Genomic DNA, 22,436 nt, shown 5'->3' on the forward strand with positions numbered 1-22,436 from the left:
TACTGGCTACATAAGTACTCACACAAGTTTGTGCTCGACGTCACACATTCCTGGTTTGGTACGCTACATATGTAAAAATCCGCTCAGCTCAACAGTGTCCATTAGATGTCCGAAAGTTTAAATGACTTTCATATCCTAAACAGCGTTAATATGGACATTTCGGCCGACTTGAGAAGCTGACTGAATAAGCGTTCTACGTGCCCTGCTTCTTGCACACCCAAGTGCTTCGATATTACAATCATTTTTGTTTCCCCACTGATGTAGTTATTCTCATTTTGGACAAACATACCAAAAGAGCTATACCGCACTCTGTCGTGTGTGAAAGAGACGTTTGGTCGCTGGTCTAGTGGATGTTAACAGTTAAGCCGAGAGTAAAACCTGACCCGTAAACCACTCATCACCAGACGGAGAGGTTTCATCAGTGCGTGGCTCGGCGAACGTCGTCCACACTGAATCCCAAGTGGATACGCTCCTTCTTCCAAGTCATTCATTTAGATTTCAGATTAGAATTCCTTGTCCACGATATGAACCTTCAATCATAGCGTACGAAGTTTTATTCTCCATGACGATTGCACAGCTTTCAATTATCAATCACTCGGGGAACCGCAGACCACGATCATAACTTTCGGAGAAAGAGAACAAGCACTCTGGGTGCTGGCAACGTTGTGGAGTATAGGTAGCTGGGGTGCGTTGATTGGTTGTTGGTCTGTTCGTAGAGCTCGGCAGTGCGATAGCAGATGACGTCATCTCGATTGGTGATGAAACGTCTGCAATCCAAATGCCAAGCTCGGCAACCAGACCAACAACCATTCTGGCTGTTCTGCATTCAGTTTTGGTTCCTACCGATATCCAAACATTTCGCCGGGTGACGTCAGAGCATTTGCAGCCCTGCTGCACGATAACACTAGTACAGCCACAAGGGTTTCGTGCTGTTCTAAGTGCAATCAGAAATACTACTACTACCAAAATGGTAGCACGGTAAAGCTGGGTGTCCGCGTTAAAGTGTTTCTGCGTGTCATCTTGCACACTTTGCTCCGTTTGTGTGTCTGATTTTATAGCCGACTGACAAAGAAATTTCAAACAAAATGCATAACCTACGTTGTGAAACGTTATTCACATAAGTCTGGGAAACAACGTAGGATCAGTGTTCATCTTAATTTGCAAACCGTCATCTAGGAAACTAGAGATTGGCACCTTAAATTATGCTTCAATATGTCATTCCCTAAGATATCAAATCACACAATGCCTTATTTTGCCCTCTTGCTGACGATCCTCGAGTTGACAGTAGACTTATTTTCTCGCCATATGTGGATGAAAAAAGTTTTCTACCTTAGAATCACCTAAACAAGGTCGCCTATCATCCGCAGACAGCGGCAATGTTCTAAGTAACTCACTGGTTTTCAATTCACAGCGTATTATCTAGAGTTGATTGTTTACGAAACGTGTTCCCACTTCTGCGTTTGACAGAGTGCAAATTGGAATATATCTGCTGATGCGCATTATTCAGACGGCAACCCGATTTTTCCGTTAAGGAAGATAAAAAATGAAGTTGGGATATCTTCCTGAAATGATCGAAGATAGCCCAAAACTCCTGTTAAACTTTCTGCATCGCTCACCATCACTGAATGTAAACTTCCGTCTACAAACAACTTAGGAACATTGAAATAATTGTCTACACATCGAAAAAGCCTCTGTTTAGCGTTACTTCATGTTCACTTAGAAGTGTATGGCGGAAAAAGTTACACAAACTTTCCACCTTTCGAAGGGTTGACAAATAGGTCCTTAGAACTTGGGCGCGTTCTCAACTAAATATGAATGGTGCTCGCCAAATCCTTGGCCGCTTTTGAGACTGACTTCAAAAAAAATTCGAACAATCAAACTACAAAGGTTTCAAAAGTTTTCACAGAAAATGTGCGCTTTTGCACATTCAAGGAAGTCAGCTAATTGTCCTGGGTGTTGAATTGTTTTTCACCCAAATTACTCCTAATTTATTGGTTTCAGCCGTGGAGCAGATGCGTAGAAGTGAGTCAGGCACATTTGTGTGCCAGGTGGTCAATTATCTCTAGTACACTTTAATGGTGCACTTTTAATGTCAACGCATTTGAGAAGGACAACAATCTAGCAATAGTTTACAAAGAAAAACCAGTATTGTTTATATTTCATGTTCTTGTTATAAAATAGCTGCAACAGAATCAAGTATTGAGTTAACTCTACATAAATCGGTAAAAACAACTGGTAGTTATGCGAGTTTTGTCAGGTAGTCTCATTTAATTTCCGACAATCATTTGAATTATCCATCAAATTTCTTTGAAGTGCAATAAAATATCTTACATTATTGTTCTTTAAGTATAAAAGTTAGTTAAGCCACTAATTTTATAAGAGATCAAAGCCAAAATGTTCCTTTAACACGATAGTATGAATTTCATTCCCCGTGTAGATGCCTTGAATATTCAAAAATTCTGTAAGTCACTGACAGTAACTTGGGTGAAAAATATGTAAGCATATTAGCAGCTCCGGTGCCTTCATTGACTGTAAATCGGGTGGCGGCTGAAGTTTGATTTCTTAAGATTACAACCTGCCGACACACCCGCAACCCACACACCCTCAAGCTTCACAGGTGTACTTTCTACTTCGTGTTGTGGTTGAAAAACGTTTGATAAAGTGTGTTCTTTTACACCGAGCGGGTCACTTACTGCTAGTCTATACTTAAGCCTTGAATGTTAGCGGAAATAAGGAGAATGTGGACGCATAAATAAGGATGTTCATAACTATCAACAGATAGACTATGCAGAAATTGTCTCGTCTAGGGGGGATCGGGTTGTAACTTCTCCCACAATTAAGCACGGCAATCGAAGTGTAGAGTAACCCTTAGGTATGTTCACAATCGCAGTCAAATCGAAATAAGCAAAAACGACGATGTTGTGTGATGGTTTAGGAATGTCTCTAATAATGGACCCAAGAAAGAAGAATGGAACTTCCTCATTAGAGATAAATTGTAATTTGAAGACTATAAATCTGGGGTACTTGCTCAAATTGGAGACAAAAGTCGTATCCACTGGGACTGGTCAAACTGCGGTTATCATATCCAATGGAACTCTTAAATGCAGATGAGTAAATAGAAACTCACATGCAGAATACAGGGACCATCATCCTTCAACGGGCAATGAATGGCACCTTGCCACAATCGACTAATAAATCCATACGAACAACAAAAGGCATTCATCAAGAACACTCTTGCTTGTTGCATTGGAGCGCAAAAGTCAACATTTCTTTTGATCCGCGATTACGGAGCTTAAAAAGTAGGCAAAGAAACAATACCGTTGTAATACTGTTCACTATTGCAGCTCCAACTATCGCCACCGTAAATGACCAACAGTTGACACGGCAACAATCGATGCACTGCGATAAACTAATCCTAGAACTCTCCGAGAAAATCTGGAGAGCGCATCCAAAAAAATTACGTCGCTGCAACTGCACTAAGGTTTTTTCTTTTGCCTTCCCATCCGATTGCTTACACATGCTTTATAGCCAGTAGCTTTGCATCTAAATGAATACTGCTTTCACCACTCTATCTCTCTCGCTCTGGCTTGTCATTCAAAAGTGTACAGCAAAGTTTGCTTTTCAAAACACTTTGGAATAACAGCCAGTAAGCTAAAAGCAAAAAGGGTGATTTCTATACATATTCGCTGCTGTCGTTTGGTTAATAGCCTCAAAAATAACGCTTTATTCCTACAAAGAGAAATTGAAATATGGTCATCCTGAATACTACTGCTGCAACACATCAGCGTCCTCATAAACGTCAATTGTGAATTTTCACAATAAACCACCTGATCGTTTTCCCCTACCATTCGCTTTACTCCTGTTATTTAATTTGAAAATATCTTGCGAAACAGATGTCGGATCTACCGGCGCAATAGCTTGTTGATTCAAGCAATTTCATAGGATTTAATAGCGCCCTTTCTTTTAGCGCCCTTTACTTTATTTTGAAAGACAGGCGGAAATTATCCGTTTTCGTTAAAAACAGTAATTTATTGGCCTAATTATAAAACTTGCATTTTTACCTAAATGAGTTATCTCACCGACAATGCTTACTGGGACTTATGCGGTTCGTTCCACTTGTATTTGCACTTCAGTACGTCAACATGGATTGATGCGTGAGTGAAATCGACCCATCATGCCTCACTTTTGTAATTCTAAGGCTTACAACAGCACATAACTTGTTGGAGATCTTTTATTCGCTTAACTAGTTAGAAGAGCTACGGATTTCTACAAAACGTTCAGTTTGGAGATTATGGACCATACGTAATTTGCACTGTACTACATCACCATTAAGTTACCCCAGAGTGGTTTAGAGCAACAAGAAAACCAAACAGTGTCAACTGCTTGTCACGGATGATTTAAGTCATGAGCAGTCTTCAGTGAGTTAACCGGGGTGCTTGAGATGCTTGGCTTCGATTGATCATAGTACAACGGTTTTAATAAGTCTGGCACGGTAGGTAATGCGTGCTGAGTTAGTATACTCTCACACACAGCACATGTCTGATCGTGAAAAAAACACTTGATGTTGACAAAACTTCCTAGAAATTTAGGTTAGCATCAGTTCTCGCTTGCAACATGGGTCTTGGTTGCGCCTACTTTAGTTTTTTCGAATTTTGGTCAGTGCGTGCATGAATCACAGAAAACCTTGGGGATTCCATAAACGAACAACGATTCCAAAAATAGTTCGTAATTTCACAGAAATATTTTTTCCTGCAGAATAGTTAGAATTCGAAGTGGAATCTCACTGCACTTTGCGTCATGAGGAAGTCTTAAAAGACAGTTCGTTTATAGCTCTTCCAAACAAATTTACGAAACTCCAGATGAAAAAATAGTAAGAACTTTCCATCGCCATGGTTATGAGAAAGTGCTGTGTGACCAAAATACAGACCAAAAGCTGCGTACAAAAGAAAAGAGCGTCAACATCGGACCAAAAAGGCAGTAAGGCAACCGATGATTGCAACGTACTTTCCTAGATTATCAGATAACTTAATCACTTTGGCCGCTTGGATGGCATCTTTTATAATAATTCCAAATTTCTATGACACGTCGAGTTTTGACGTACAACCGGAGAGTAGAAGGAGTCCTGTGTTCAACAATACCTTACGGAAGCATTCGGTGGCTTTTTTTAACAGTTGCTTGTCTTCCATGTGTGAAACTGGAATTTCCGATGGCACTGGATGCATAACAGAACAACCGGTTTACAGAGTGCGGAGACGCAATCCACCGGCAGCACTTGGCAGACACGGCGCACGAAGTGATTCCCAGCCAATGATTCTGTGCACTGTATATGAAGCGTCTGCCGGTTTGACTTGATTAGCAAGGCACCACATAATCGTAGCGATTGAGTCACTAGCCATCTGGTATAATGGAGCGATTCTTTGTTGTTCGTCCACCGAAATTACCGTGGTCCAGTTCATCTTCCCCACACGTCCATCCGGTGCTTGCCACACAACCACTATCCAAGCTGCCCTGATAACCTCAGGTCATTCAACTGATGGCTTGAACTAGCTGTTTCCCAATAAGTATTCGATGTCGTCCCTCCCTCTGAAATTCACTCTGCTAATTACATTGTGCTAATCTGTTAGCAATGTTGTAAAATGTAGGTAGCTCGGGTGCTCTGTTTGGTTGTTGGTCTGTTCGCCGAGCTTGAGAGTTGGATCGCAAATGCTTCATCACCAATCGAGGTGACTTATTCAGCGGGTCACTCACCCACTCAACCCTGCACTGACGATGTCACCTCGATTGGTGATGAAACGTTTGCAATCCAACTGTCAAGCTCGACCAACAGACCAATAACCAATTGTGTTAATGTTTCCCGTAATAGTCTGTGGAAAACTTGAACAGCTCATACTTGTTCATATCCGTAATTTTGTACGGTTAAAATTCGCATTAATGGGCCGTTTACCCAACGCAAACTCTTGCAGATATGACGATGATCTATGGTATGTTTCCCCAAAAAGAAACGGTTTGGTTATCGCTTATTTCGCGATTACTTGCAAGACAAATACATCCTACACTGAGAGCAATTTCAACCTCGATTTTACAGTTTTTAAAGCAAGTACGAAATCCAAAAGTGGTTGCTTTTTTTCCTGAGCACCCCGGGGATCACAATGGGACAATCCAACAGTGCGTTGATCAGGCGCTGGCCTTAAAGAAATGGGCGTTTGTCAATCGTTAACGGATGTAAAGAGTGAAATATGGATTGAAATTACCAGTCCTAGCATACACAGCACATTTTATGGTGTTGCTGATGTAGGACTGCTCGATGAACCTCTTCAGCCCTCTTTCTGAAGTAGGTAACCGTAGATATAGTGCTTAAAATCATTCTCCTTTTGTGATGAAAACGTTTCTGATTTGTCGCTGGATTAACGGTGCCTCTTCGGTCATTGCACAGTTCACAATAGCACCTTGATGTCTCCGGCATCCAGCTAAAATGGTTCTTGAGCAACTGGTTAGATGGACAAATTAGTGAGGAAAATATTACGCATAGAGATGGTCAGGAGTGAAGCACATCATGGGTAGATGTTGAACATGATAAGCACCTTGCTGATTGTGTCCGTGACCTCAGTAGTTCGTAAATGAGGATCGCCCACCTCGGTACCGTGCTGAAACTTCAAGATGTTAAAACTATAAAAATATTGTTTTCTGATGCTACGAGGTTAACGAGAGCATTACAAGAGACTTGAAGAGAACGATCGGTAGTTGGAGACGAGGCAGAGATATTAAATATTTGTGTCTAGAGTAAGAAGAGAAATGTGACCACATATATGTCCCTGTCATGGCTGTTTATAGTTATAGAATTCAGAATAACGCAGTACGACTTTCACCGTTTCATTCCAAAAACTGTCAGACAAAAGCACATGAAAGTTATTGGTGATTCAGTATTCATCATCAAACCTCAACTCATCGTGTGGATGATCTGAGGTTCCAGTTTTGTTACACTGCGTTCTTGTTTATTACGAAACGCGTCTGTGTAAATTTAACGCCTACAAATAACATTTTTGCCATAAAGACAGAGAAATTTACACCAATTGCTGCTGTTTTTCGTTTTGGGCTTTCGGGAAAGGCCTGTTGTTTTCTCGAAGTTGCCGTACTATCTAAAAGTGTCTTCTGTTCATCCCAGACCCATGCAGAAACACACACAGCTACAGTGGCTGAAGGCGTCGCCATCCGATATTGCTGCCATTTTATTGTCGATATAACGCCTTCAGTGCAGGAGCAAACATGGTCAACCTCATCCATGCATAAACGAAGACCGTGTAACGAGGGCATTTACAGTAGGCCTACCTTGGGAGAACGAGACCATAGAATTAGTCCTTTAAAACGTCTAAAGTTTCACTGAACCTAATAACATTACGAACTGCGGCTGCTTCGCATATGCCTTGAAAACAAACACCTGTTAAATTACTTTTCACAACTTCTTGAACGTCTATTGCAAGGCTTTTAAAGCGTTATATTTACATGTATCGGTTTACAACGAAGTAAGCTACCTGAATGGAACTCCCTGGTGTGCTTCTGCATGGAGTAAAGGATCCATAACATTGACTGTGTAATCAGCATGTGATTTCGTCTCCGATTGCTTTCGGTTTTTATTTGGGATGGATTTAGAGTGACAGTTCCCTGGCATCAACTCTGAGATTTTACCATTTCACAGAACAATAAATTCGGGTAAACGAAGTCAGCACAGTATTGGAGACTTTCATTCCAGTTTGGAGACGTTCTTATTGTCCGATAGTGTTCCGGCGTTTGGTATAGATTAATAGCAAAGCGATTAGAAAGTACTGGACCCCAGTTTTGCTCTCAGCTCAGCAGCATTAAACATTCCCGGCCGTACCAGAGCTTGAACTCCGCGAAAGCGGTATTGTTGATCCACCCGCGAACGTCGGACGCGTCTGAATTTTCACGTCTGACTAGGCGAATGTGTGCAGGCTTTGGTGGCGTGATTGGTCTGCTCGACTGCTCGAACGACGATTCGGTACTTATCTTGGTTGTGACGACCGATTGACCCGCCTTTCAGGAATTCCCAGTAAGGTAATGCCACGGGCGCTTCAAACCTGCCGGGCAACGTTTGATTTTGTTGTTTTCGCTGGTTGCAGGATCTGTATTGTTCGCATTCACATCACTCCCATTTGAAAAGTAATCCTCGCGTAACTACTCTGGTGAGTTCACAACAATTATGAGGAGCACAGGACTCGAGTTTTGCTTTCATTAGATCGTTGCAATCAAACCAGGTAGGATCAGGCATACCAATTCTGTCGCTCAAGCGTGAACACGTCACCTGTTCGGAAGCGTCGAACATGCGTTGGTGGAGTAGTGGCTCGCTTTGTATGTCAGATGTCCAAGGGTCATACCCCGGCACGGCCAAAAATGAGTTCCAATGAGAAAGGAACTCGAGTTCAGTGCTTCCCTCATTAGGTATGACCTCACCAGAATACATACGCCAATACAGAAGAACGACCTTTCAAGCGAGAGTGATGTGGATGCGGACAGTATGAATCCCGCAATCACTAAAAGCAACGAGAACTAGAAAGTTAATTTAGTCTCCTTATTAGCCTTCGACCTGCCGCATGCAAGCTTTACACATCTGCTAAAAACAAGACCACTGTGAAGCTAGTTTCAGCCGAGCACATGTGGAAACTTAGAAGTGGTACCTAGGGGTTTAGTCCCCAAATCTGCAAGTACTTGCGTTCAGTCCAGTAGTACTTTACTACAAGATAAATCTACCAGAATAAGCTGAACGCTACCGGCCAAGCTTTGAATAGCTTGTTTCTAGATGGCTACTTACAACGTCGCATCAAGTTAATAAAAGTTATCAATCTGCTTATTTTGGCTTTGAAATCTCCGATTGTTTCATGTGGACAGGTAAATCTGCATACCCTATGGGAAAACGCCATTCAATCCATTTTCAGTCTATTGATGTCTAATCAGCTGGTTAGTAGAACAGAGTTTGCCACCAAAAATTGACTACTTTATTAGAGAAGTGAAATACAACCCTGGGGTACACAGTTTCCTTCATCAGTCAGTACCTACTACTGAGGAAAAAGCGCCGCGTTGTGACAAATCCGCAAATGCTTGGCCGAACCTACATGGTCGAAGAATATTCGTCAGAGTATGCGAATCAGATGCGAAATTTCACGTCATAGGCGAGTTTATTGGCAAGCTGGCCCATTTGGTTAGCAAACATTTCCTACGTGCAGGGCCAACGATTCGTTTACAACCCCAGGAGCGTTCGTCTTAACAAAGCGTTTCTAAACGTCATATCTGAAACATTTTGACACCATGTAATTGGGTCTGACAAATGTGGGAATGGAATGACAAAATACCACCTGTTAACCTGGTTTTCCATATTGAGCGGTCAGTCCGAAACCCACCACACACTTTCGCACTAGCTCCTGAAGGTCATGTTTCTGTGTTCGTTTTCCGGAGCACTTGCCAGTGGAGAAAAATTGTGAGAAGGCAATTTTCTAGGTGTCCAATCAATCCACATATCTAGTGTGTACTTGCCTGATCTACATGCATGTATACGTGTACAATTTTTACTACATGCGAATATCTAGCTAGTGCTTTACGGGTTATCTAAACAAACAGTGAACTATGGCATGGAGGGGAAACCAGGAGTGAAGAAAACAGACTTTTGGTTGAGTAACATAAAATTGATATCGATAAATTGGTAATTGTGATTTCCAGCTCCACATATTATCAATCCTTTCAATCCGTGTGAAAACTGTAAACCATAGAATAACTCATCAAGTATGAGCCGATGTCACTGGCCAAGGTGACAGTAGCGGAAACGTAAGCAGTATAGTTAAATCCACGCGTCGTTGTTACAAAAGACACTGAATGCCATCATTCACAGCTAATCTAAACCTTAGAATCATTCTAATGGTCACCTTAGTTTCACTGGTTAACCTCGTGATGATCACTAGCACCGATCCACTTTCGTTTGCTCCATTTTTCGGAAGCGAGCAAAAATGTGAATGAGTTGACCTAAGGGGAAGTTAGCAAAGACTTGCCAACGTGTGCCAGCAAACAAAAAATGGAACATGATGTTACTTAACGACCATTCTTACTCGAAATTAGGGAAGCCCTCAGAAAACTGGAAAACATTGTGTATTTGGGCGTTCCCTTTTTCAAGAGGGTTGTGGAATTAAGTTCAGGTCACAACCCAGCATAAAACGGCAGGGTACTTCCTCAGAAATTTTACGATATCTAATTTACCTTGTGTTGTATGTGTTCTTTACACTTTGAAAAGCGTTTCCTTCCGAAGAACGTAAGCTTAACTGAATTTGTACGACATAATACGATTCTACTCACATTATGAGCACAAGTAGACGATGATTTGAATGCATAATTTTTAAGACATTTCTTAACCGGGTATTCAGTTGAATTTCTAAAGTTGTCTGACGTGAGAATCACACACTTCGTACAGTGGCATCAAATACAAGAAGAATAAAACAAAGCCAGCACTCCAGTTTTAATAGTGAAAGGAAGACGGCCTTCGATGCGGAGTTACTTATGAGAAAATGCCAACTGAACAGTTGCGGACTATTGGACAGAGAAGCAAAACTCTCATGTGCATCTTGTTTACAAAAACTGCATATCCATCCTCTCTTTGAACGCGTCTCCCTGAACTTTTCCGGATATGCATTGACTGTTGCTACAAAGCGAATCCACCAATTTTGTAATATATCTCACTTTTCAAGACACGCAAAGCGGATTTACGAGCAAACATACTACTCGCATCCTCCTCATCAGTAGTATTACCATTAGAATTCTTCCTCAGACGTTATACAATATCTAATATACCTTGTGTTGTATTTGTTCTTTACACTTCGGAAAGCGTTTTCTTCCCACCAAAGTGAGTTAAACTGAATTTGCACGACACGACACAACTGTACTCACATTATTAGCACATACGACGATGACATTTGATAACCGGGTATCCAGTTGGATTTCAAAAAGTGTCCGACTTGATCATCACACAATTTGTACAGTGGCTTCAACTACAAGAGAAATAAAACAAAGCCAGCACTCGCATCTTAATAGTAGTGTGCTTCTTCTTGTTAATCCACATGGAAACTGTTTATATTTGTTTTTGGTTCCTATTGCTAGAATCAGAGAAATGCAAGATTAACCAAACATAACTGTTTCAGAGGGGTTTGGTAAACAATCGGTGGATTTATTTCGCTTTTGACACAAAAGCTTAGTCATCGCACTAATCAACAAACAGGGACATCAGACTGAACACCCAGCACTGATCACGTCATTAGTCATAAGGAATCTCACGGATTGGTTCCCTGACTGCCTTAAAACCCAATCAACCTACTTACTTACTCACTTGGCCTGACGAAGCTTTTGTGTCAAAAGCGAAACGTTGCCCAGCAATAAATCCACCGATTGTTTACCAAACCCATCTGAAACGATGACTTCCCAATCGGTCCCAAACATTTTCCAATTGATTGAAAACATAACTGTTCTTTCTAGTCTGTCTTGAGATACCGAGGCACATTCCCTTAAACCATATTTATGCTGTTCACGGAACAACTAATTTCTGAATTCATCACAATTGTTTTATATCCGTAAAATCTGTTTCGAATACAAAATAAGGTGGATGTATTTTGGGCGGATCCCTATAGGTCACTTTATCAATGTCCTAGCCATCGCCTGATCTGCTCCAGCATTTTCCGCAGACAGCTTTACGTTTTTGTGGTTTAATAACCATGGCAAATAAATGTGTTACGATACTTCAAAAGAACTCATTTTGAACTTCTTGGAATCATCGACGAGGTTCTATTCTACTGTCATTCTATTGCCATGTTTGTGTTTTGTCCGCCAACTGCCTAGGAAGATGGCAGTGGTCAGCTAGGTAGTAGGACAGTAGCCGTATGTCCAAAACCCAATAATTTTTTTGTCTGGAAGTTCAATTCGGAAGCTATACACCGAGGGCAGCGGCCACTAAGCGCGCGACTGGAGCATGACTGTCACTGTTACTAACCATTGATTTGTACCCCAACGAAATCTTCATCCACACACATAACAAAGACCTACGCAGCTGAGTTCGGAGGTACCAATAAGGGAAAAGGCCTTCGTGGTGGAGTTGTTTATTGGAGAACACCAGAACAGTCACAGACCTTTGGACAGCAAAGCAAAACTCTCATGTGCATCTTGTTTACAACAACTGAATATCCATCTTCTCCGTGAACGCGTCTTCCTGAGCTATCCTGGATATTCACTGACTGTTACTAAAATGCAAGCAAATGCCACAAAGTGACTTCTAGAGACGAGAAACGGATTTACGGAAAACATACTACTCGCGTGTCTAACCAGTAGTATTCACCGTTACACCAGGTTTCTTACTCTACTGCTTTTATTGATTAACCTGCTCTGACTCGCTTCCCCCACCGAGTGGTTGTACGAGAACGGATCTTCGAGGAGACTGGCCGAGTGAAATAACCGACGTGTGACCAGACTAGCTAAGCATGATCAGACCATTTATTTCTTCTGAAAACTATTCGCTGCAAAGGTCGACAAAAGTCGCTCGGGCCAAACGCATTCTGATAAAAAACTTTCTGTGCTAGACAACCTGGAATGAGACAGCTACCCACGTGGACAAATTTGTCTACAAACTCAAAAGACTCATCCGCAAGCATAAGGATATGGCGTGATCTAACCCACTTATCTTCGTACGCAACATCACTGAGTGGATTACCTGAAAACATTTCTACCCTTCAGTCATACGGGTTGGAAATGAGATTGCCATGATAATATCAATGACAAATTCCAACAGGAGAGTTGGAGGCGAACAGCATTGTCTGAAATCACTAGAAATAGTGAAATCAAGCTGAGACATACCATGAACCGTTGTACGTCCACAATAACCGGCCAAGAGCCAAGAACTACCCTAGCATAATGTCACAGAATCAAAGGTAGTTTTCAAGCCAAAAAAGACAACCATTTCGGTTGTGTCGCTGATCCAAAATCTGTTGGGGAGTAAATGTGTGACCAATGCATCCTGTTTCAGTAGGAAACCCAGCGCAGTCTTTACGCATGTTTTCTGCTGTTCAGGCAGTCCTCAGAAGATAGGACAACGGAGCACCTTTGACGACAGAGCTGTCAAGCTATTGCCATGATGGTTTGCTAACCACGTTCTTCATCACTCAATATAACATTGACATGGTTTATCAGGTAAATGACCAGAGATTTTCAGTTTTCTTTGGAAACCACTGAACACAAGCAATCTGCACTGGCATTTTATTCCTTCTTCTGATGGCCATTTAGAGTTTATACTCCAGTCTTGTGCTCCCCGACTTCAGGGAAGCCCTGGCAAACTATTCTTCACAGCGCCCTGTGATAAATATGAACGTGATTGCCGCCTGGAAGAAACTCCGTACTGTTTTACATTCCCGTTTGGAACAAGAGTACGGCTTTGCCAATGAATCCCTTCATAAAGCGAGTATTGGTACCATGGAGCTCTTACACTAAGGTCTTCGCTTCGGCCAACCCAAGATGGTTCGGCTTGGTAGAACGAAATTCCAGCCAGAGTAGCTCGTCTAATCACTCCAGTACTCAGGCTAATCACCACATCAGAACAGCAGCCTTAAGTGGGACTTTTTATACCTACGTAAAAAATTCAAATTCACTTGTGGACGGATTTCCCCTGAGAGCCTCTCAACTAAACCATGATGCCAATACTTGGTGAAACTACAGAAACTCGACCGATTAGGTTATTCTGGCACCATTACCAGTGCTTCACAGAAGCATTCAAGCATACTACATGTGTGTTTCATTTTTTTCAGGCGACACTTACAGAGGTGAGTCTCGGATGTTCTAGTGTCTGATGAGTTATCTCGCTTTCCCGTCGTTTTAAGAGAAACAAGTGGCAGTAGTAGCGTTGAAAACACAGTAGCACCCTGTTTATTTGAATTGCTAGTCGTTTGCGAGTTGGCTTCTTTGTCCATCAGAAGAGAGTGTATCCTTCTAGAAATCTGTGCAAAAAGCCAATTTGTTATTTTGCAGTGCGGTTAGCTCGATTTATCCACTATTAATTTCAAAAGCGGTGCCGAAAAACATAGTAACTGGCCAATCGAAAAAATGATACGAGGCAGGAAACTAGACTTTTTAAATGGCTATTTCAAGTATAGACGAGAACTTTTATCCATCCGATTACCAGAACACATCAGAATACTGAAGTAAACGAACAAGAATAAGCGAGGGACAAAATGGTACGAAGGATTGCGTAGCTGACTACTACATTGCCATGCTCCAGATTTCTCTAATCAACCTTCTGGAATACATAAACGGAAGATGCCGAACTGTCGGTGGAAGTGGTATCCCCAGCGTAACACGTCGAATATACAAAAAGCAAAGTAATGTCGGCGAAACTTGACACAGCGAAGAAATTAAGTTGCCAGCAAATACATCGCAATCCGTCTGAAACTAAGCAGTAGGCAGCTGAATCAACGGGATTCTCGTCAGCCCTATCTAGCTGGATATATTAAACAACTCTATATGAAATATACTCATCTTTGCTGGAAGAAGTCACCCTAAAAGCTGGAAAAATCTTTGCAATCCAACTTTTATTATTTGAAAACAAGTGAAGAATCCAGACAGATGCCCTGTGTTGCCCGCATCTGGCTCCATATTAGTACCTAGTGTAAACTTCTCATATACTTGACCTCAAGCTAACAGGGCTTCAGGCATTCCAGTTTCACCTAAGTGCATTTATGGGTTTGGTGGATTAGATGAACTCCCTGTCTGGAAATGACCCCACTGTCCATAGGTGCTTTCATGTCCTCGGACACTTGTGGCGAATCGGTGGAGCAAGTGATTAAAAGATTCAACATAGATCTCAGTTCTAATCCCAAAACAGTGTGGACTCAAGCACTTACTTCAAAAAAATTGAAAAATTTTGATTTATAGAGGTGCAGTAGTGAAGTGGAGAGAGCTGACATCATTCATGTTCACGATCAACGTCCTGGACCAGGCTAGCTTAAGTTAAGCTGCGTCAGCTTTCGTTACCACCAGGTGGGAGTCACACTGCGAAACTTAGCAGATAGGAGTGAATAACTGGTATCTTCAGCATGAATCGAATAATATTTATAGCCACGTATTAGTAGTAGTAAGGCGCGCAGTGTTGTTGGAGTTGTAACTTTCTCGCAAGTACTGTTGTTTTTTGTTAAATGCTGTTCAGTCCTACTAATCCGTAAGACATTCAAGTTCCCAGTGCGTTAGTTGGCAGCTTCCTCAATACACCAAACGTCAACTTTTACTAATTTGCTGCTGTTCGCTTACACCCGGAATCCTGGGAAGTAGTTTACTGCCCAAATAAGTCCCCTTGGAATATATCTCCAACACTCAATGTCCAAGCATCTTTTGTGACAGTATTAATGTATTTTATGGCTAACGATTGAATATTCATAAGCCGTGTCCCATATTATTAGCCTTCAATCAACTTTTGTAATATCGTCGGTGACAGAAACGGAGACAGAATGATCCTAAACTTGATCTCGCCTGAGCAGCTGCAACAATTCTTAATTCCCGGTGTTATTTTTCTACAAACTACAAAATGTATTTGGAAGTCTTGTCGGAGAAGGACGGCGGCCATGAGGTGTTATCACACAGCTGCGAGGCACCCACCATGTCATAGTACGGACAACTATTGTCACTACCGACCAGTGGTATCACAAGGCGTTTCAACTAGATGAGTTTGAATTTGTAGGCCAGAACCAGAAATCGATTTCGCCCGTTTGGCCCAAGCATTGAGAGGAGGGAGTCAGCAAATTGCGGTTTCTTCACATGTTTATTTGTATTGCACAGTAGTAGAACAATGTTCAAAAAATTATAAAACCTTACGCTTTCTGAAATTGAGGTTCACGGGTTATAGTGAAACGGGTCAGCTGTGTGGATCCTTCCGACCCATTTCGCAGGGCAAGTCGTGAACTGGCGGCAGACCTATCCGTTTGTATACTCCAGCAAACAATTTGCATCTCATTAGTTTCATGTGAAATAGTGTGACCTCATTCATCTGGAAACATGGAACAAGCTCACCTCTGAATTCAGCACATTAACACAGCACATATTTTTCATAAAGAGTGGGCCAATAGCTATGCAGGATTTTGTGGGTGAGTGAGCATGGAAGACGATTCGGTAGTCAAGTACGCTGGAAAGAACAATCAATCAATTAAAGTATTCGAAAACAAACACCAAAAGTTAATCGACTTATCCCAACAGTAGTGTTAGTAAAGTTCTTGATGAATGTCATTTCACCACGTACCCTAATTTGAGGGACCAGCCTAAACGGCCTCCATGCCAGACAATGCAAATGACCACGGGGCGATCTGGATCGCACGGTGTAACCCAAAACGTCACATTCCAGGCAAACAGCAAGGTTAGAATGTGTATACAAATCCGGTTTGAAATATTCTTCGTAGGGTATTGTGAGCCTAGTTTATGTGTTCATCATGCCGCATAAATCATAAGCACGTAATGGCCATTAGCGAATGTACACTCATTTGCAAACTAATTTGGTTTTTTGAGAGACTCACCTGGAACACGGCTGAATCACTCGTTTGTGCTGTTCTCAGGCAACTGAATGTGCTGCACCGGGCAGCCTCATCTTTCAGTCGCTACGATATTCGAGATACCGCGATGCATGTATAGCTTTGTAATATACTACTCACAAGGTTGCTTTCGATGAATTTTCCGCAACCTTATGAGTAGTACATTACAAAGAGACGTAATGACCAGTTTAAGAAAAGACTTTCAGGTGAGTTTCTAGCGGCAAATCGTCCCAATCGCATTTCGAAAAAACAACGTATCCCACACGCATCCACGTTCACTAAAATAGTTTTGAACCGGTTGCGACATCGTCGTTTTAGAAAGGCTTGGTAAACCATCCGTAGTTTCTAGTTGGGCAACGTTTCGCTTTTGATACAAAAACTTCATCAGATCAATTGAGCAGGTCACCAAGTTGGCCAAGTTTTAAAGCAGATGAAGAACCAATCAGTAAGACGTCTTCAGTGCACGTGTCAGTGCACGGCTCCTGTCGGTTAGTGTGGCTGCTGAAAACTTGCGTTGGTGGGTTGTATGGAGGTTCAAATTAGTTCCGATCGGGTTTGGTTCCTTCAACATTCTTCAAATGACGATTGATCTTGGGTGTTACTGGCAATCTTCTTTTGTCCTTCTGGGCTTGTGAGTGTCACTACAATTTATTTGGAGGAGGGAAGGTGATGAGGTTACATGGAATTCAAATGATGACTACCTCGAATTCTAATAACCAAACTTCAGCACGTTTCAATCGGGTTTGTTCCTTCAACATTCTTCAAATGACGATTGATCTTGGGTGTTACTGGCAATCTTCTTTTGTCCTTCTGGGCTTGTGAGTGTCACTACAATTTATTTGGAGGAGGGAAGGTGATGAGGTTACATGGAATTCAAATGATGACTACCTCGAATTCTAATAACCAAACTTCAGCACGTTTCAGCTTAACTTATGCAAAACCGTCCTTTATACGCTTGTCAGTTCTACGCCTTCCATTTTGTTAGCAGTCGAGTCCTTGGCGATTTCTACCGAATTGGCCGTCAGTCTCGGTGAGGTAGACCATAGTCCTCGCCTCACAACCTCAAGATTTTCTAAATCTATTTTGTGTCCCCTGTCCAGTACATCTTCCTCAACTGCCTAGTCCTTCAGTAACGCTCGATATTCATTTGCATTTCTCAGCGGCCTCTTATGCTCTCCGAAGCTGCTGTGAAATTCCCTGGCCGTCTGTCCTATATAGACATCAGTGCAGTCGTTACATATAATTTTGTAGACCCAGTCCCTGGTTCTGTTTGCCGAGGGACGATCCACCAATTGCATCAGTAAAAATCACAGTGTTTCCCTTCTGGAAAGCTACTCTTATAGTAGCCGTGCTAGGAATTCTTCGAATGATCTATGATGCTCCTGTTTTCTATTCCCTGTTGTGTTTCGGTGCCGGTACCAACGCCATTCGCAACTGACTCCGAATCAAACCCACCAGCCGGAAGCTTATTCTTTACATCAATGTGGGCCGCTGTCCGATCAGCTGAAGAACTACCGATTGTTCACCAAGACTTTCTGAAATCCACTTGTGGGTTTGAAAATTGGCGTAGCCCAACAACAGTTTCGCTATAACCATGACTGTTAGCACCGAGAGCGCTAGTACAGTGACAGGTCCCGTCAAAAAACCCGCAAAAAAATTCACCAAACGCGAACACCTATGATTTTTGGTCCTAGGTTTCAGCGGCAAACTGTTGACAGATATTTCAACACGAATATGATTTTTAGATTGGACAAAACTGGAAAATTTGAGAACTGCAAAGCGAAGTTAAACCACGTTTAATAATTTCTAATTATCAAACAGAGAAACGATGGATATGCAAAGTATTTTCTGTGATCCTAGCCTGCCAAAACATAGTGGAGAGAAACACGGCTGAGTGGTTAAAATAGTGCACTTTCGTCACTTATAACTTAAAGCGATATAGAATAGCATAGGGCTTGCAGCATAATAGCGAAAGTAAACAAGTAAGTGGTGGTACCAGGCCTCCTTCACACACCACTGTAATGACGCACATTGTTGATGTAACATGCAAATAGCGTTTGTTAAACAATCAATGTAATGTCTCCGCGCACGATGGAAAGGTGATATAAAAATTATTTGACCTCTCAACAGTGTTTGTCTATTAATGCCTTATATTCAAATGGTGTCCAGAAGAGTTCAAAAGGACACTCGTGAAGTTTCAGTTTAGAATAAACCCGTGCAAATGATAGTTTTACTTTCCTGTCTAATCGAGTGTAGACTGCTCACCTTGAGTTGGATGGCAAACGGCTCTGCATTCGAAGCCGCCATTCACTGATAGTAGTCACATACCCACCCAAAAAAGTGTACGTATGGATGATTTCATGCGAATTACGTTAAACTTGACAAGAATTTTTGTTAAGTTTTGTGCCAATGTAGTGAACCTGGCGCTCCCAGACGAGGTAGCCTGGCATCCTTGGTGTGTTGCAGGGAATAAAGTGGAACTTGAGTGAGGAAAATTTAGGCGCATGTGCCATCATTCTTTGTTTGAAAAGAATAAATAGTAGGGGCGTACTCTGATAAACATCAGAGAATAAATCTATCTTCAGCTACCACCTGCTACTGAGCTACAGATAAAGTAATATGCTACCTAGAATGTTGCCACCCACTCTTCGACGTAATGGCCCTCATTCGCCGATGTACATCTGATAGGGAATTTACTGTAGCTATTAACTTCATGGCGCTCCTAATTTTGCACCTTAGATATGTACATATATGGGCAAAACAGTCGATATTTTTGTGCTCTTCTTTAAATTGATTTTGATTTATTCCTTCTCTCAGACGTCCAAGTGCATATGGGTAGGTTGCAAGAGTATGAACCCGTTGCCCCTTTTTCAGTGTTTTATTCGACATTCTCTTTACGGTAGAAAAAAGGTTGTGACGATTAACAGCGATATCTATACGACGACGAATGAAAGTAAGAATGCTGATCAGTCATTGGTTTGGCTAGCCGCAAGCCACCGTGACACCAAGATGTGGGTTCACCGACTGCAAATTCTCGGTGGTCCAGCTGATCCATCCTTTCTGTGCCTAGTTGCCATGCCACCCAATGGAAGCACGAGGTCTGTCAAACCCCAGACAGAAGAAGCTAATTTCCAGAGGTCGGGATCAAAATAGGACCTTCTGATCAGTGGGCTCACGCTTTAAACGCTGAGTTTTGTCTAGCTTACCAGATTTTAAGACGTACGGTAGACCTCAAGAAAGTTGTTGAACCTCAGCACAGTTCGGAAAACTTTTGTTATTATAGTGGTATCTAAATGGACCATTTTCCATGTGCACACCACTTGCGAATGGTCAGTGCGTTTGAGGATTGATCCTCAATCAGAACTGAGAGAACACAAGCTCAAAAGCACTGGCATCGGTTTTATTTCTCATTATAAATGATCCCCAGTGCCTACACTTGTCCTGCCAGGATTTGAAATCTAGATGTCTGACATGCGAGGTTTGCATGCTGGACCCACATTTTCTATCAGATTTGAGGAAGGGGACGTGTTTACACTCGCCTAGCACGTCAGATGCTTAGCTTTCAAACCCATCAAGACCATGGATACCAGAAGCCGATGAGCTTTAATAGAAGCGACACTCTGGTGCAGTACCCTCTTCGGAGGGAACCATCAGAATAACTACGCTAAGAAAGGCTTAGGACTGTTCAAACGGGAGTGATGTGAACTTGGATCCTACAAGTCCTGTGACCACCTACAACAATACAGACGTTTTTACTTGTCACGTCATCGTTCTCGGACCTTTATGTAAGCATCACATTCGAGCTGTATAGACTGACCAAAATTGCTGTCTTGTGAATGTAACCGGATATTTGGCCGGTTACATTCTTCTTTCTTCCAACAACCCAGATATCAGCCTATTTAACTTTAAAAAAACCTCTCACTTTGGATCGGTGACAATTTTTTGAAAAACTCGTCCATTATAAACAGTTCCTATCCACGAGATGATGAGTAAGTCATTCATTTCAGAGACCTAAATAGAGAAGCGCTTTTAATATTTTTTTCATTTTGTTTTTTACTCGTAAATGTTGTTTAGGAAATGGCGTTACTGAAATAGTTTTACAGCTGTTCAAAGTTTGCGATACCGGTCAGTCAGCTGCTTGAGTAGAATTCATCAGTGTAAGAATGCTGGTATTATGGATTATCAAGAGTAATTATGTGATACTTTTGGGAAGTCATGACTGGCAGGTCAATCGATCGTCACAACCAGGACAGTTACTGGGTCGTCGTTCGATGGGTCGGGCACACCAATCACACCGCTCAAGTGCGAACACGTTCGCCTGTTCAGACGTGAAAATTCAAATGGGTCCAACGTGTGTTGGTGGAGTAGTGGTGACACACTTGCTTCGCATGTCAGATGTCCGGGGTTCAAATCCCGGCACGGCCATTGGATATTGCACTGCTGTGAGCTGTAATAGGGGCGAAACTCGAGTTCAGTGATGCCCTTTGGTGTCGACTCACCGGAATAATTACGCCAGAACAGGGGCACGGCCGTTCAAACGAGAGTGGTGTGACCGCGGACTCTTAGGATGGTTGTAGACAGTTTGCATATAGATACGGCCAACAACTCTGCACTGTTTATGCAACGCACTAGATTAATTGTGGTTGATCGGCTGAAGCCGGTAACGTCAGTTTTTGGCCATGAATAATTTACTCTTATGCGACGCCGGCTACACTACTGGCTGGAATAGTACACAGCCACCAAACCAACAGGACATGTGCTGATGTACTGCACCGCACGACAGTTACTAGAGTCGGACAACAGGCCGACTTTTGAGGATCCTGCCAAACAAACAACAAATCAACCGATAAATGTTCTGCAGCAATTTCAAGAGAAGAACGACAAAATATTAAGTCGGGTGACACTTGTTATCAGCTGATAATAATCAAAATATGTGAAACATATTCGACAGCCTACGACCAGTCTCACCGTTTCTAGGATTGATAAAGTGGTCTGAGCTCTGAGTTCTTGTCAGCCTTAGTTTCTGCTCAGACCCACACGGAATGAGAAGTGCAAAGTACCTACATTTGCACACATATTTTTTATAAAGATCCCCTTGGTTTGCGTGAGGTGAACATACATAATTTGAACATAAGAAACAGCAAGGTTGCAGTAATTTGGAAATACTCTCTTAAATGTTACCCATTGCATCATCATCACCATTGACAGCATGACATCGGTGCTCAACACTGATGCTTTACAGCCGTACAACCATGATTTATTTGAAAGCCTTATTGTGAAGAAAAGAATAACGTTGGACGGGAAAGGAACTTAGTGCTGGCTTACTACAATCATTCCGAGGCGGCTACAAACACTCATTCAGGCAAGCTGGATAGAAACTGTGAACAAGACATTGCCACTGACATCGGTTGGCAGCCATGAGTTGCAGCGTCTCCAACCAGGCGCGGTGAGGATCACGCGGTCTCCATTCTGGAAAGCAAGTAGCGCCGACAACACCCAAACGTTTCGTGATTTCTATCAGTCCTCCTTCACTTTATTTCACTATTGCATATAACTTCAGGATTGAAAAAAAGGTCACCGAGTAAGTCAACCACATGGGGACCAATGACTGGAAATGATTGTTTTTTTGTTTTTTTTTTGTTTTTGTGTAACTTCAGCCAGCTGAGGTTAATTCCCACCACAAGGCCTGAAATAGACCTGCAATATGCCCAACAAAAACAAAACGATCATCTCTACGAGTATCTTGTATTATGAGAACGAAGAAGGTAGCGAACAAAGCTTGTTTTCTGTGATTGTTCATCTTGGCTAATACATCACAAATTTATATGGTAGCAGAAA

At 42.0% G+C, this 22,436-nt stretch overlaps 2 protein-coding genes across 2 annotated transcripts in view; one reads left to right on the forward strand and one right to left on the reverse strand.

Annotated features, from left to right (window-relative positions):
- Window positions 1-716: 716 nt before the first annotated feature.
- Window positions 717-5,877, forward strand: T265_14796 (hypothetical protein; the record flags this gene model as incomplete). The annotated part of the gene is made up of 2 exons (XM_009175277.1): window positions 717-865; window positions 5,643-5,877. Coding segments are annotated over 2 exons (321 nt in total), but the record flags the coding sequence as incomplete, so codon positions are not given.
- Window positions 5,878-17,949: 12,072 nt separating this feature from the next.
- Window positions 17,950-22,436, reverse strand: part of T265_09238 (hypothetical protein) — a gene marked incomplete at both ends in the record, with an annotated part of 9,011 nt that continues 4,524 nt past the window's right edge. The window contains 2 exons of the mRNA XM_009175263.1: window positions 17,950-18,101; window positions 20,885-21,045. Of these exons, the coding sequence (XP_009173527.1) occupies window positions 17,950-18,101; window positions 20,885-21,045 (313 nt within the window). The remainder of the gene's footprint in view (window positions 18,102-20,884; window positions 21,046-22,436) is intronic.

This window comes from Opisthorchis viverrini (assembly GCF_000715545.1).
Source record: "Opisthorchis viverrini unplaced genomic scaffold opera_v5_264, whole genome shotgun sequence".
Lineage (NCBI taxonomy): Eukaryota > Metazoa > Platyhelminthes > Trematoda > Opisthorchiida > Opisthorchiidae > Opisthorchis > Opisthorchis viverrini.